The 13,743-nt window shown below is 43.0% G+C and overlaps 1 protein-coding gene across 1 annotated transcript; it reads left to right on the top strand.

The window, feature by feature from the left end:
• The first annotated feature begins 6,803 nt into the window (after positions 1–6,803).
• On the top strand, positions 6,804–11,358 carry XBP1 (X-box binding protein 1). Its single transcript, XM_069497102.1, is given in 6 exon segments — positions 6,804–7,061; positions 8,072–8,168; positions 9,044–9,172; positions 9,975–10,010; positions 10,013–10,120; positions 10,724–11,358. Coding segments are annotated over 6 exon segments (1,155 nt in total). The 5' UTR covers positions 6,804–6,834; the 3' UTR covers positions 11,282–11,358.
• Positions 11,359–13,743: the final 2,385 nt, after the last annotated feature.

Genomic DNA, 13,743 nt, shown 5'->3' on the forward strand with positions numbered 1-13,743 from the left:
GCCAGGCTTACGGGCATGAGCTACCGCCATACCTGGCCCTACATATGCTTTCTTCCTGTAAATATTTGCCTGGCAAGCCATTTTCCATTCTTATACTGTTTTGTTTTATGTGTATCTCTTTATAAACAGTATATAGCTGGATTTGGTTTTTTTTCCCCTCAATCGGAGCCTCTCTCTTTTAAGAAGAGAATATAATCCATTCACATTTACTTTTGCTTATTTATATATTTGAACTTATTCCTACCACGTTATTTCACATTTTCCACTTATAATGTTTCTGTGTTTCCTTCTTATATTTTCTGGAATGATTGTTTCTTGTTCGCTGTCTCTCACTCGCTCACTCTTGTGCATTCTCTGTCTCTCTCTGTCCTGATGTTTTAGTTCTATTCTTAACCTTTTTGTTCACATGGTCCCTAAAATAATTTAGCAAAACCATATATCCTCGACAAAGTTTGCTTGGCTAAATCAGGCTTCTGAATCTTCCCCTAGGCACATCTGTATATTTCCTTGTAAAATCCAATTTCAGCAAGGAACCCTGCTAAGTCAGTCTGGCAGGAACCCTCCATCTTATCGGGTTCCTCAGCCTCCAATATCCCTCAGGTGATGTCTGCTCACTCTGGCCCGTCTTCAACAAAGAATCCTGTTAGTTCAGTTTAGCCCAGAATCCCTCTTACTCCTGATGTTTCCTCTTAGTAATTTTCCATCCACCGACATCCATACTTGTTCCTTGGCTACAAAATTCCCACTTGCCCATGCTGTATTTGGAGTAGAGTCCAATCTCCCTCCTCCACTGCAAAATCCCATTGCTGTGGTCACTATACCTATTTTGATGGTCCTGGATAAAGTCTCCCTTACGATGCTTTAACAAGTGTCATTAAATCATTTTTTCTTTAAGGTGCTTCACACATTTTTTTTTTTTTCTTTTTTTGAAACAAGGTCTTGCTCTGTCACCCAGGCTGGAGTGCAATAGCGTCATCATAGCTCACTGCAACCTCAAACTCCTGGGCTCAAGCAGTCCTCCTGCCTCAGCCTCTGAGTAGCTGGGACTGGTTAATTTAAAATTTGTTTGTAGAGACCAGATCTAACTATGCTGCCCAGGCTGGTCTCAAACTCCTGACCTTAAGCTGATTCTCCCACCACAGCCTCCCAAAGTGCTAAGATTACAGGTGTGAGTCACCAAGCCTGGCCATGATGAGAAATTTTAGATGTTAAATAAAAAATTTTTTATTTGGCCAGGTGTGGTGGCTCATGCCTATAATCTCAGCACCTTGGGAAGCTGAGGTGGGAGGATTGCTTGAGCCCAGGAGTTGGAGACCAGCCTGGACATCATCTCAAAAAAAAAAAAAAAAAAAGAAAAGAAAAGAAAAAGGAAACACAAAACCAAACCACCAAACCCCAAACGATCTTAATAAACATTACGGAGCAAGAAAGTGGCGCTTTGTGAGGATGTTTCCAACTGTCCATCAGCTCTTAGGACTAACGTTCCAAGAAGAATGAAAAAGATCGTTTGTATAGAACAACACAAGATGGGTCATTAGTGGAAAAAAACATTTTTTTAAACAAAGGATATAACCATATTTAGCTGCACAGTGAGAGAAATTTATCTGTGCATAGAGCATAAAGTTAATTTTTTCAAGCATTGAAATACATCTTTTGTAAGATTTTTTAATAAAGGCAGATTGAGTTGAGTTTATTAAAACTTAAAAAAAAAGTTTAACCTCATAAAAGCTTTCCTCTAACCATAAAAAATCATTCTGCATTGAGCTATCATAAGCAATTAAAATCTGTAAATCTTTTATAAAAATTTATCAAAAGCATATACATTCTAAATTTTGATACATAATTATTAAACATCAAAAGTCAAATATTAAAATGACTCTCTGGATTCATGAATCAATGGATGAATAGCACTTATTGCTTGAATTTAACAAAGTTCAGCACAAATTTTATTCCTTTTTTTTAAAAATTTCATTAAGAAACCTTTTTAGAGCAGTTTTAGGTTCACGCACAACTGAGCAGAAAGTACAGAGAGTTCCCATACGCCCTCACCCCCACACGTGCACAACTCCCCCACTATTGAAATTCTCCACCACAGAGTGGTGCATTTGTTACAATCAGTGACCGTACATCGACCCATCATTATCACCCAATGTCCACAGTTTACATTATGGTTCATTATAAAATTTTATATAATAAAGTTAACTGGCACTCTTGGTGTTGGACATTCTTTGAGGTTTTTGTTCTTCTTAGAGTCAGTCTTGATGGAGTACAGTGACATAATCATAGCTCACTGTAACCTCAAACTTCTGGGCTCAAATGATCCTCTGCCTCAACCTCTCAAGTAGCCAGGACCGCCATGTCCAGCTGCTTTTAAAATTTGTTATAGAGAGGGGAGTCTTGCTGTGTTGCCCAGGCTGGTCTTGAACTCCTGGCCTCAAGTGATCCTCCCACCTTGTCCTCCCAAAAGTGATGCAATTACAGGCCTGAGCCACTGTGCCCCACCTGAATTTTGACAAATGGATAATGACATGTATCCAACACTGTAGTATCATACAGAATAGTTTTACTACCCTAGAAATGTTCCTTTTTCATTAAAAAAATGCAATTGCCCCAAAACTTTGCTCGTATAACCAAGTGAATGGGGATAGAAGGCGTTTTGTTATAACAAAGTCCTTCGATTCTTGGAACAACTTTCAAGTTAGAAGCCAAATCACATAGTGATCTATCATCAAAAATTATATTTACTGAACTCTCAGCTGACAATTCAATTTTGTCTTCTATTAACTTTATTGAAAATGAAGACTTAGAACCACTGGAGTTGGAAACGGACTTGATACTCAATGATGAGGGTCATTTCCTTTCTCAATACCATCACCAATAGCTAGATTGGTCTATTTGTTTGGAGCCCTAGAGGTTTTTCTACTTCGGAGCAACATACCTCAGGAAGATTAAACCTGGGCGAGAAGAGGATCTCCTCCTTTGCAGACTGTGGGAAGAGAGGCGGGAAAAACCACCTGCTGCAGAGGCCCTGTTTTCTTAGACACATGGATTTTGAAAAACGATTTTATCCATGTACCCATGTGTGGCTTGAAAAGTCTTTAAGACCCTTAGGAATACATGCACTCAGTTCTAAAATCACCATTAACACATCTATCCACTCTAACAGTGTCTGGGATTAATCATTCTGCATACCTTTCCCCTCCCCCAACAAGGCAGGAATAGAACACACTTTTTTTTTTTTTTTTTTGCCTATGCTAATATTCTAGGAAGAAGATATTTTTAGGTCTGTATGGAAGCTTTGGAATTTCTTTTTTTTTAAAATTATATTTCAGCATATTATGGGGGTACAAAAGTTTAGGTTACGTATATTGCCCTTGCCCCCCACCCTCCCAGTCAGAGCTTTAAACGTGTCCATCCCCTAGACAGTGCGCATCGCACTCATTATGTATGTATACACCCATGCCCTCCCCCCCACATCTGCCCGACACCCGATTAACGTTATTCCTGAATGTCTAGAGCACACTTTTATTTTCCTTCCTTCTCTCCTTTTTACCTGTGCCACCTTCCACATTGAAATAATCTAGACCAGCACTGTCTAATGGAAATACAATGCAAGCGAGGCTGGGCACGGTGGCTCACGCCTGTAATCCTAGCACTTTGGGAGAACAAATTGGGAGGATCACTTGAGGCCAGGAGTTCCAGACTAGCCTGAGCAAAAGTAAGACCCCATCTCTACAAAAAATAGAAAAATTAGTGGGGCATGGTGGCACACACCTGTGGTCCCAGCTATTTGGGAGGTTGAGGCAGGAGGATCGCTTGAGCCCAGGAGTTTGAGGTCACAGTGAGCTATGATCATGCCACTGCACTCTAGCCCAGGTGACAGAGCAAGGCGAGACCCTGTCTCCAAAAAAAAAAAAGAGAAGAAAAAACCTAATAATGCAAGCCACTTATGTAATTTAAAATTTCATATAAAATTAATTTTAATAAACCAGTGTATTTAACCTCAAACATTAAACATACTATCATTTCAACATATAATTAATATAAAAAATGACTGAGATATTTTTGTTTTTCATACTAAGTCTTCAAATCCAGTGTGTATTTCATACTTGCAGCACAGTTTTGGGGGGATCTTTTAATTATGGTAAAATACATGTAATATAAAATTTAACATCTTAACCATTTCTATTTAATAGTACATTCAAATTGTTGCACAACCATGCAGACATTTTTATTCAGACTAACCATATTTCAAGCGTTCAGTAGCCACATGTGGCCAGTAGTTACCGTATTAGCACAGTTCTTGAATTTAGTTTCATATTTTTGCTTTTTTTCCTCTTTTCACATTGATATTTATTTAGACTTACTGTTTTACTTGCTTATTTGCTCATCGCTGCTTCGCAAAGACTGAGAACTTTGTATTTTATATATACAGCTCTTATCACAGGTTAGTAAATGTTTTAAAACATTAATGGCACCTGATGCAAGAATTATCGGACTAATCTTAGAGGATATGAAACTGATCAAGGGTTTAGACTTGAGTGTTCAAGACTTCATGGACAGCAATCTGCAGTGGGTCAAATTACTGTTTTCAGTGTGGTTTAAAATGTTTGTTAAAAAGATAAAAGCCTTGGGAAAAAAAGCTGGGGGAGTGAATTTCAGCATTCCACTCCTATCTCATTAACCAAGACCAAAGTGCAATCCCATCCACTTTTTCTCCTGTGTCCCTGCATCTTGTGCTATCTCCATACAGTTATTCATTCATACCCTGCTGTACTAAAAGGGGCCTCAGGCATTTTCTTTTCATGGTTTAAATTTCTCTTACTTCACCTGGGATTTCTCACACAGTGCCACACATTCTCTTGGCATTAATAACTGTTAGCTTAATAAATAAAAGGTTGCATGACAGTGACATGACTTCTGAGCCTCTTACAGCTTTCCAAGGTCTTTAACATAAACCTGTAGGTTTCCAACAGAAGACACCTCCAAAGGCTTCTCCCAAATGGTCCCAGAGGCCAGGAGCCACATCTGGAAGGACATCAGAATCCAGGTAGCCCAAGCTGATGAGCGTTAAAAAGGAGGCAGGTTTCTTTGTGCTGCAGAAACTCTGATCATTCCCATCTCTTTTCCAGCCCTCAGAAACATCATGTGCTCAGGACGCCCTGACTAGGGCTAGCCCAATTTAAGGAAATGGTGGTTCATTTCCCTTTGCCAACATGGCGAAAGAGAAAACGTGTTAGGAGATGCATGGTCCTGGGAAAAGCCAAAACTGTGTTCCTTTAAAGGGCCTAGATATCAAGAGATGGAATTGCTTTTAGTTCCTTTTTTCCATCCTGTTCCCTCCCTACCAAAATATAATTGATCAACTAATCTGACTTAATAATACCAAAGAATTACTTAGAAATCTGCTAATCTTAACATTTCGTTTTTTACATATCTTCCAACTACCAACCTTACTAATCTTTGCATCCCTATAACCTGGAATAGCGCCGAGCACAGAGGAGGAAGCAGTAACTACTTGTTTTGTTTTTTTTTTTGTTGTTGTTGAGACAGAGTCTCACTTTGTTGCCCAGGCTAGAGTGAGTGCCGTGGCGTCAGCTTAGCTCACAGCAACCTCAGACTCCTCGGCTTAAGCGATCCTACTGCCTCAGCCTCCCGAGTAGCTGGGACTACAGGCATGCGCCACTATGCCCGGCTAATTTTTTCTATATAGATTTTTAGTTGTCCATATAATGTCTTTCCATTTTTTTTTTAGTAGAGACGGGGGGTCTCGCTCAGGCTGGTCTCGAACTCCTGACCTTGAGCAATCCACCCGCCTCGGCCTCCCAGAGTGCTAGGATTACAGGCGTGAGCCACCGCGCCCGGCCAGTAACTACTTGTTAAAGAAAGTATTGCTTTGTAATTCTAGGGAACTGGACATTTTGTAATCAGCTTCAAAAGAGTGAACAAGTTTTTCTCAATTTCGCATTGAACAAAAAAATTTAAGAAACGGAAAAAAAGCGAAACATACATTATGTGGAGCATTTCCCGGGTTTCTCCATATTACTATGCACGTGTCTAAATTGCTCCCTTGCTGATGTCTGGAGGCCTCGCTTTGGCAAGGCCTGGCCCTCCCCGCACCACAAAGGCCAGGCAGGAGCCTCGACCTCCCCGCGCTGGGGGGCTCAGGGGAGTCCCCGGGGTCTCCGTTTGTACACGAGACTTTCTTGTCTCCTCATTAAAATAAGAATAATATGCGCTCATAGTGCAAAGTTTAGAAATGCAAAAAACTAAATATGTATTCCCACCACCCGGAGATATTAATACCACCTATTTTTTATTAAGCCCTCACTATTGCTAAACTTGGTTTTAAAATGAGCGATCTCATTTCCTAAAGACCCTATTTCGCATTTTTTTCCCCAGGCTTTCGTCTATCCCGGCTTTCTGCTCCGCTCGGGGCCCCAGGTGACGCCCGAGATAAGACGTTGTCAGGCAGAGGTAATAATCCGTTAGTCCCGGTAAAAACGCGTCTCGGTTTGGAGTTAAATTCTGTCACTCCGGGTGAAAATGAGCCAAGAGGGAAAATGCGTTGGTTGAGGAAACTGCCCGCCCCGTTCCGGGACCCTCCCGCGAGAGCCAGGGTCCCCTCGGCTCCCCGGGCCAGGACGGCGGCCGCCACGCTGGCCGCCCTGGCCACGCCCCCTACCGTGCCCTCCAGACCAATGGGCGCCGAGCCCGGCCGGGCGTCACATGGCGCCGGCCAATCGCGGAGGGCCACGACTGTAGAAAGTCCGGGCGCGGCGGGGGAGGCCACTGGGCAGCGGCGGCGGACGCTCGCGTAGACGGTCTGGGGCCATGGTGGTGGTGGCAGCCGCGCCGAGCCCGGCAGACGGGGCCCCCAAAGTACTGCTTCTGTCCGGTCAGGCCGCCGCCGCCGCCGGAGCCCCGGCCGGCCGGGCCCTGCCGCTCATGGTGCCGGCCCCGAGAGGGGCCAGCCCCGAGGCGGCGAGCGGGGAGCCACCCCAGGCGCGCAAGCGACAGCGCCTCACGCACCTGAGCCCCGAGGAGAAGGCGCTGAGGAGGTGGGCGAGGGGCCGGGGTCGGGGCTGGGAGCGGGGCCCGGCGCTGGCCGCCCTGCGGGTGCGGTGCCTGCGTGGCGCGGGGCGGGGCGGGGCAGGAAGCCGGACCGACCGGATCCGCCGCGCTGGGTGGAATCCGGGGCTGCCCAGGCCTTTTTCCTTCACTTCCCCCCGTCTCATTAGAGGTGATTAGAGCTGATGCGGGCACCTAGGTTCCAGGCCTCCTTGCTGTGTGTCACAGACCGGTGGTTCATGCTCCCTGAACTCGGCTGTAACCTGGAGTCGATTAGCCTTTTCTTGATTTACCTACTTTTTTGTGGAGGGGCGTGGAGCTGAAATGACAGCTCTCTTGAAAGGGCTGCGAGCTCTTCAAGGCTCACTGGTCAAGTTCAGTCTCTGCGCTCTTACGACCTACTTCAAGAGGTCATTTGGAAGATTGAGACATGCATATAATGTCTTCCGTAAATGTTCCTTCTTTTGTGATCATTGTGCCTTTTGTGATTTATTAAGGGTTTCCTTGAGCAAACATGGGGCCCAGTCATCAGGGCACCGCCTAGGATCTCAACACTAGGGCGAGAGGCATTAGCCTCTCCCTGTTCTAAATTGGGCTTGGGGAGGGAGGCTTTATGTCATAGCAGGATTGCAGCCTTCACTAGATAGATTTAATCAGTCCAGGTTGGGAGAACTGGAGTCAGGAAACAGCGGGGGAGAAGGAGGGGGAGGAGGAAAGTTTCTTATGATGCAAGATGAATAGTGTCTGTGTCTAGCCCTCTTGCTGAGGCCGGGATGAGGCTGAGGTGGATGATGCAATATGGGAGAGAATAAAGCAGGTCTTCAAACTAGATTGACCGAAGACTGTATTTTTTATTTTATTGAGGGGAGGAGCCTGAAGTGTATTTTACCATTAGTCCTACACTGTACATTAAAATGAAAGCGCCAGCTGGTCATATTTTCAAGTAAGATATAAATAAGGTTTGAGATGACTCAGTGTGGTGTGTTTCTTCTCTTCTCAGGAAACTGAAAAACAGAGTAGCAGCTCAGACTGCCAGAGATCGAAAGAAAGCTCGAATGAGTGAGCTGGAACAGCAAGTGGTAGATTTGGAAGAAGAGGTAAAACTACTTAAGGCCAAACTCTTTTATCCACTGTGTATCTTTCCTTTGTGACTGTTCTGATGTTTGCTGCCCATCCCAAGACGTTTTGAGCCCCTGTTAGAATACAGTTGATTATGTGATTAAAAGTTAAACTAAGTTAGGGTAGACAAGTAGTTGCGAAGTGGTAAAGCTTGAGAGCAGACGTGATTGATCCTCTGGCATTTGGTGCTAGGTCAAATTTGGTGAATTCAATGATGTTTAGCAAGTTTGGGCTAAGAAATTAGGAAAAGCAGATAGGAAATCATTGCCTAAACTTTACATTCTTCCTGGCTTGACCAAAACTTCACTAAAGGTTCTTTTCCCCTTCTAGGTCCACCTGTTATCTAATCTTAAATTGTTGCCAGTTACACATTTTCAAGATACAAGGATTATTTATGTTGTTCTGTTTAAAGTTTGAGTCATTAGCTGGTTCTTGTAAAAACATGGATCATTCAGGAGCAGGGGTTTTTTAAATTTATTTTGGTTTTTGTAGTCTACCACTATTACTTTTATTACTACTTGCCAGTTCAAGATAGTTTTTTTAAAACATCGTATCTACAGTGAAGCCACAAATTACCCTTTGCTGAAGTCTATATTAGTAGTTGGAGGCATTGTGTTATTCTGGACCCCATGAAACGGCACTTCTTAGTTTATTTCTCATAATTATGGCCAAGCCTTCTAATACCAGTCCTGAACAACTGCATAAGCATAGAGTATTCCAAAAGCTCAAGAAGGAAAGGAAACCAGTTGTAGAGAAACTTCATCAAATAGGTTTCCCCCCCAAGCACTAAACTACAAGGAAATCAAGTGAAAGAATTAGATGTTTTAATAGCATCCTATGAACTATCTTCCAGAACCAAAAACTTTTGCTAGAAAATCAGCTTTTACGAGAGAAAACTCATGGCCTTGTAGTTGAGAACCAGGAGTTAAGACAGCGCTTGGGAATGGATGCCCTGGTTACTGAAGAGGAGGCAGAAGCCAAGGTAAATCATCTCTTTTACGTGGTGTGCCTGTGAGAACTGGTTCCAAGTGACATGACCCAGTGATTATGTTTACAGACTTAGACCTCTGATCAAAAGTGTTCATGAAATTTTCCCTTAGTTTCCCAAGACATTTCCATACAGGCAGGGTATTCTTTAATGACACACTCATTTTTTAAGTGTTTAGTGAACAGTGCTAAGTTCTAATTATTAAAACAAGTTACATGGCTCTCTAAGAACAAGTACTAACAAATGCCAGCAGCCGACAAGAGGCACAGTGCAAGCATCAAGGAGAACCAGACTAAGAGAGCCAGTCACAACTAAAATTATAGTAGTTCTTTGATGAATGTGAATAAGGAATGGATTCATTGTGATAGTGATAATAGAAGGGGGACATACAGGTTTTTAGTCTATGCATTATGGCTAATTTGACGACAGCAGGGCAGTTTTACTCTGCGAAGGTAGTATTCAGGAAGAACTTTAAAAATCACTATTCAAAAAGATTCTAGACCAAACTTGCTGTACAACTTTAAGAAAATTCTTGAGAAAATAATTATTGTCAGTTCTGCCTGAATCTTTGCTTGGGGAGGAAGAATGTTTCATTTGCACAGAAAATCACAGTGAGAAGTTAGTCCTCCCCCACCACACGCCCTTTTCTTATCTTTTGAGAAGGACTTAAAAAAATGGAATTTAAGATGGCTCTAAAGAAGAGTTTTCTATTGAAAGTTGAGAATCACAGCTGTCTCCTGGCAAGCATCTCCGTGGGGATTTGCAGCTGTTTATTCACTTTGGTCTTTCCTCCCAGGGGAATGGAGTGAGGCCGGTGGCCGGGTCTGCTGAGTCCGCAGCACTCAGACTACGTGCACCTCTGCAGCAGGTGCAGGCCCAGTTGTCACCCCTCCAGAGCATCTCCCCGTGGATTCTGATGGTGTTGACTCTTCAGACTCAGAGGTACGGATCGTTCTTACTGAAGAGCTGTCTCACTACTTAATTCCATCTGTTTGATGCCTGACACCCTTAACCAGACAGAGGAGGGCAGAAGTTAATTTTGGTGGGTTTGAAGTGAACATCGATTCCCTTTCAAGGTGACTCAGGACATGGAGTGAGGTGGAGACAAATGGGTCTGTGGGTCCTGAGATCATCTTGTAGCATAATGATCAATTTACATTATGAAACCCAGTACTAAGTGTTCTCGGTGTAATAGATTCTCAAGTGTATTCTTTTTATTTTTTTGAGAGTGTCTCAGTCTGTTGCCCAAGCTAGAATGCAGTGGCATTGTCATAGCTCACTGCAATCTCAAATGCCTGGGCTCAAGTGATCCTCCACCCTCAGCTTCCTGCCAACAGGTGTGCACCATCATGCCTGGCTAATTTTTCTAATTTTTATAGAGACAGGGTCTCACTATATTGCTCAGACTGTTCTTGAACTTGTGGCCTCAAGGGATCTTCTCTCCTTGGCCTCCCAAAGTGCTAGGATTACAGGTGTGAACCTCCATGCCCAGCCTCTCAAATGCGTCCTAACAATTGTACTCCATTTGATTTTTGCCTCTTGCAGTCTGATATCCTGTTGGGCATTCTGGACAACCTGGACCCAGTCATGTTCTTCAGATGTCCTTCCCCAGAGCCTACCAGCCTGGAGGAGCTCCCAGAGGTCTACCCAGAAGGACCCAGTTCCTTACCAGCCTCCCTTTCTCTGTCAATGGGGACGTCATCAGCCAAGCTGGAAGCCATTAATGAACTAATTCGTTTTGACCACATATATACCAAGCCCTTAGTCTTAGAGATACCCTCTGAGACAGAGAGCCAAGCTAATGTGGTAGTGAAAATCGAGGAAGCACCTCCTAGTCCCTCAGAGAATGATCACCCTGAATTCATTGTCTCAGTGAAGGAAGAACCTGTAGAAGATGACTTCATTCCAGAGTTGGGTATCTCAAATCTGCTTTCATCCAGCCACTGCCTGAAGCCATCTTCCTGCCTACTGGATGCTTATAGTGACTGTGGATATGAGGGCTCCCCTTCCCCCTTCAGTGACATGTCCTCTCCGCTTGGTGTAAACCATTCTTGGGAGGACACTTTTGCCAATGAACTCTTTCCCCAGCTGATTAGTGTCTAAGATATGATCCAATACTGTTGCCCTTTTTCTTGACTATCACTGCCTGGAGGTTAGCAGAGAAGCCCATCTGTGCTTCATTCAAAAAGCCAAAGTAGAGAATGTAAAGCCCTAGAGCATTCCTCTAAAGTATTTGTTCAAACCTCACAGATGACCCCAAATACTGTCTTTTGACATCTGGCAGTACAAAGTATTCAGATATATTACTATAAATCAGAACTATAGCTTTTGAGGTTATACTTTTAAGGGTGGTAGTTTGCCCTAAAGTACTTACGTAAGGGTCATTGCACAAGTGTCTTAAAGCAGACATGGGATTTATGAATGGCTCTTCATCACTTCTCTTCTCCCTTTTTGGCATCCCAGGCTTGCCTCCAATTTTAGATCCTTTAGTTTGCTACTGCAAGCAGAGAGAACACCTATCTGAGGGGGCTCCTTCTCCCTCATGGACAGTGCAAGGAAAGATGAAGAATCTTTTGTAAAATTATGGAAATTTACTGTGTAAATGCTTGATGGAATCTTTTCCTGCTAGTATATCTTCTGAAAGGTGCTTTCTCCATTTATTTAAAACTACCCATGCAATTAAAAAGTGCAATGCAGCATCCTTGTTCTTTGATTTCTTCTAAGGCCATAAGTCTTATTTTCTCTCTAGATGTTTCCATTTGCTATGGAAGTAATTTATCCAACTAAAGTAAGCATGCCACTTTTTAAAGTGACTGAAGGCTTTTCCACCTTAATTACTGCCTGCTTCAATTCCTGACTGCCCTAAGTGATATAATCTACAATTTGAACAAGGATTATCTTTCTGAGACAGTTTCTTCAACATAATCGACCCATTTCACACCTAGTAAGTGGCAAAATTAGAACCCTAACCACTGTTTGCTACGCCATCTTGTAAATGTTAAAGGAAGACACGATATCAAAGATCAAAATTCTCTTGCCATTATGGGGATTACAAGCATTTTCTAGGTTCAAACTTCCTGGTTTCAACTCTACCACTGGTGAGCTGGGTAACCTGGGATATATCCTTATTTCCTCATCTGTAAAGGGGGAATAACAGTATCTGTAAGTGTTGAGGGGATTCAGAGATGATGGCATTATAAGCACTTAGTATATGCCAGGCACCATCCCAAACACTCAAACATTACCAATTATCTCCTAATCTACTTTGGAAAGTTTTTGTTTTTGAGACAGGGTCTCACTCTGCTGCCAGGGCTAGAGTGCAGTAACATCATCATAGTTCACTGTAACTTCAAACTCCTGGGCTCAAGTAATCCTCCTGCCTCAGCCTTCCGAGTAGTTGGGACTATAGGCGCACACCACCATACCCAGCTAATTTTTCTATTTTTTGTAGAGATGGGGGTCTTGCTCTTTTTCAGGCTGGTCTCGAACTCCTGACCTCAAGCAACCCTCCTGCCTTGGTCTCCTGAAGTGCCAGAATTACAGTCGTGAGCCACTGTGCCCAGCCTGGAAGGGTTTTTAATCTCTTCCAGGATTACATTTACTCAAGAACTTGTTTCATCAAACAATAAACCTGTTCAAGAAAAAATCCTAGTGTGGACATGGTAGCTCACACCTGTAATGCCTAGCACTTTGGGAGGCTGAGGCAGGAGGATTGCTTGAAGCTAGGAATTTGAGATTATAGTGAGCTATAAGCTACTACTCTCCCTGGGTGACAGAGCGAGTCTGTCTCTCAAAACAAAAACAAAAACAAAAAACCTAGAGACATTAATACAACCCCAGTAGTACAGAGACATGATACCCTCATCTTTCATAGTGCATCTTTTCCTTGGGAATCTTCTTATAAGCTATGAGAGGAGTTCCCACATTTATAAAAATTATTTCACCCCAGCAGATGAAATCATTCTATGTCAAGTTAGCAATTAAATGGTATGTTCCCTATTTACTAAGACTAACTCTTAATAAAGAGCCAAAGTGAGTAAACAAAAGGAGGCAGGATTCAGAGAATCACAAGCCGCAAGGCGAAGCCAGCTATAGTTTCAGCCAAGTACAAAGGAGTGACTTTGGTGTGGTGACTGGAGGCATGTCCATAAGCATACTTGAAGGTAAGTCAGCCTAAGATCTGGTCGCTGAAGTCAGAACCCAATCCTAGTGCTCAGCAACGCAAACTAGCTTAGGCTGTGGGTTTCTGTATTGTAAACGTAAGGACAGCCTACAGCTATTGCCATGATCAAAAACCTTATCTCACCTGATTTTCTATAACTGAAAACTTAAGTGCCAAGAATCTATTTAGGGATTTTATAGGCAGAGGTAAAATGCAAATGTATATTACCCTCTATCATAATAGCATATGCATCTGGAGGCTACAGCTCAAGTCATTTACAGTCAATGACATCACATGAAAGCAGCAGCTGTACTAACAGGACAGGACATATGTAACCTGTGTAGATTATCAGTTTTCATTTCCGGCACAGATGGATGAAAATTACTAAGCATTGTGCTCAGCT

Source organism: Eulemur rufifrons, chromosome 21, assembly GCF_041146395.1.
Source record: "Eulemur rufifrons isolate Redbay chromosome 21, OSU_ERuf_1, whole genome shotgun sequence".
NCBI classification, from domain to species: domain Eukaryota; kingdom Metazoa; phylum Chordata; class Mammalia; order Primates; family Lemuridae; genus Eulemur; species Eulemur rufifrons.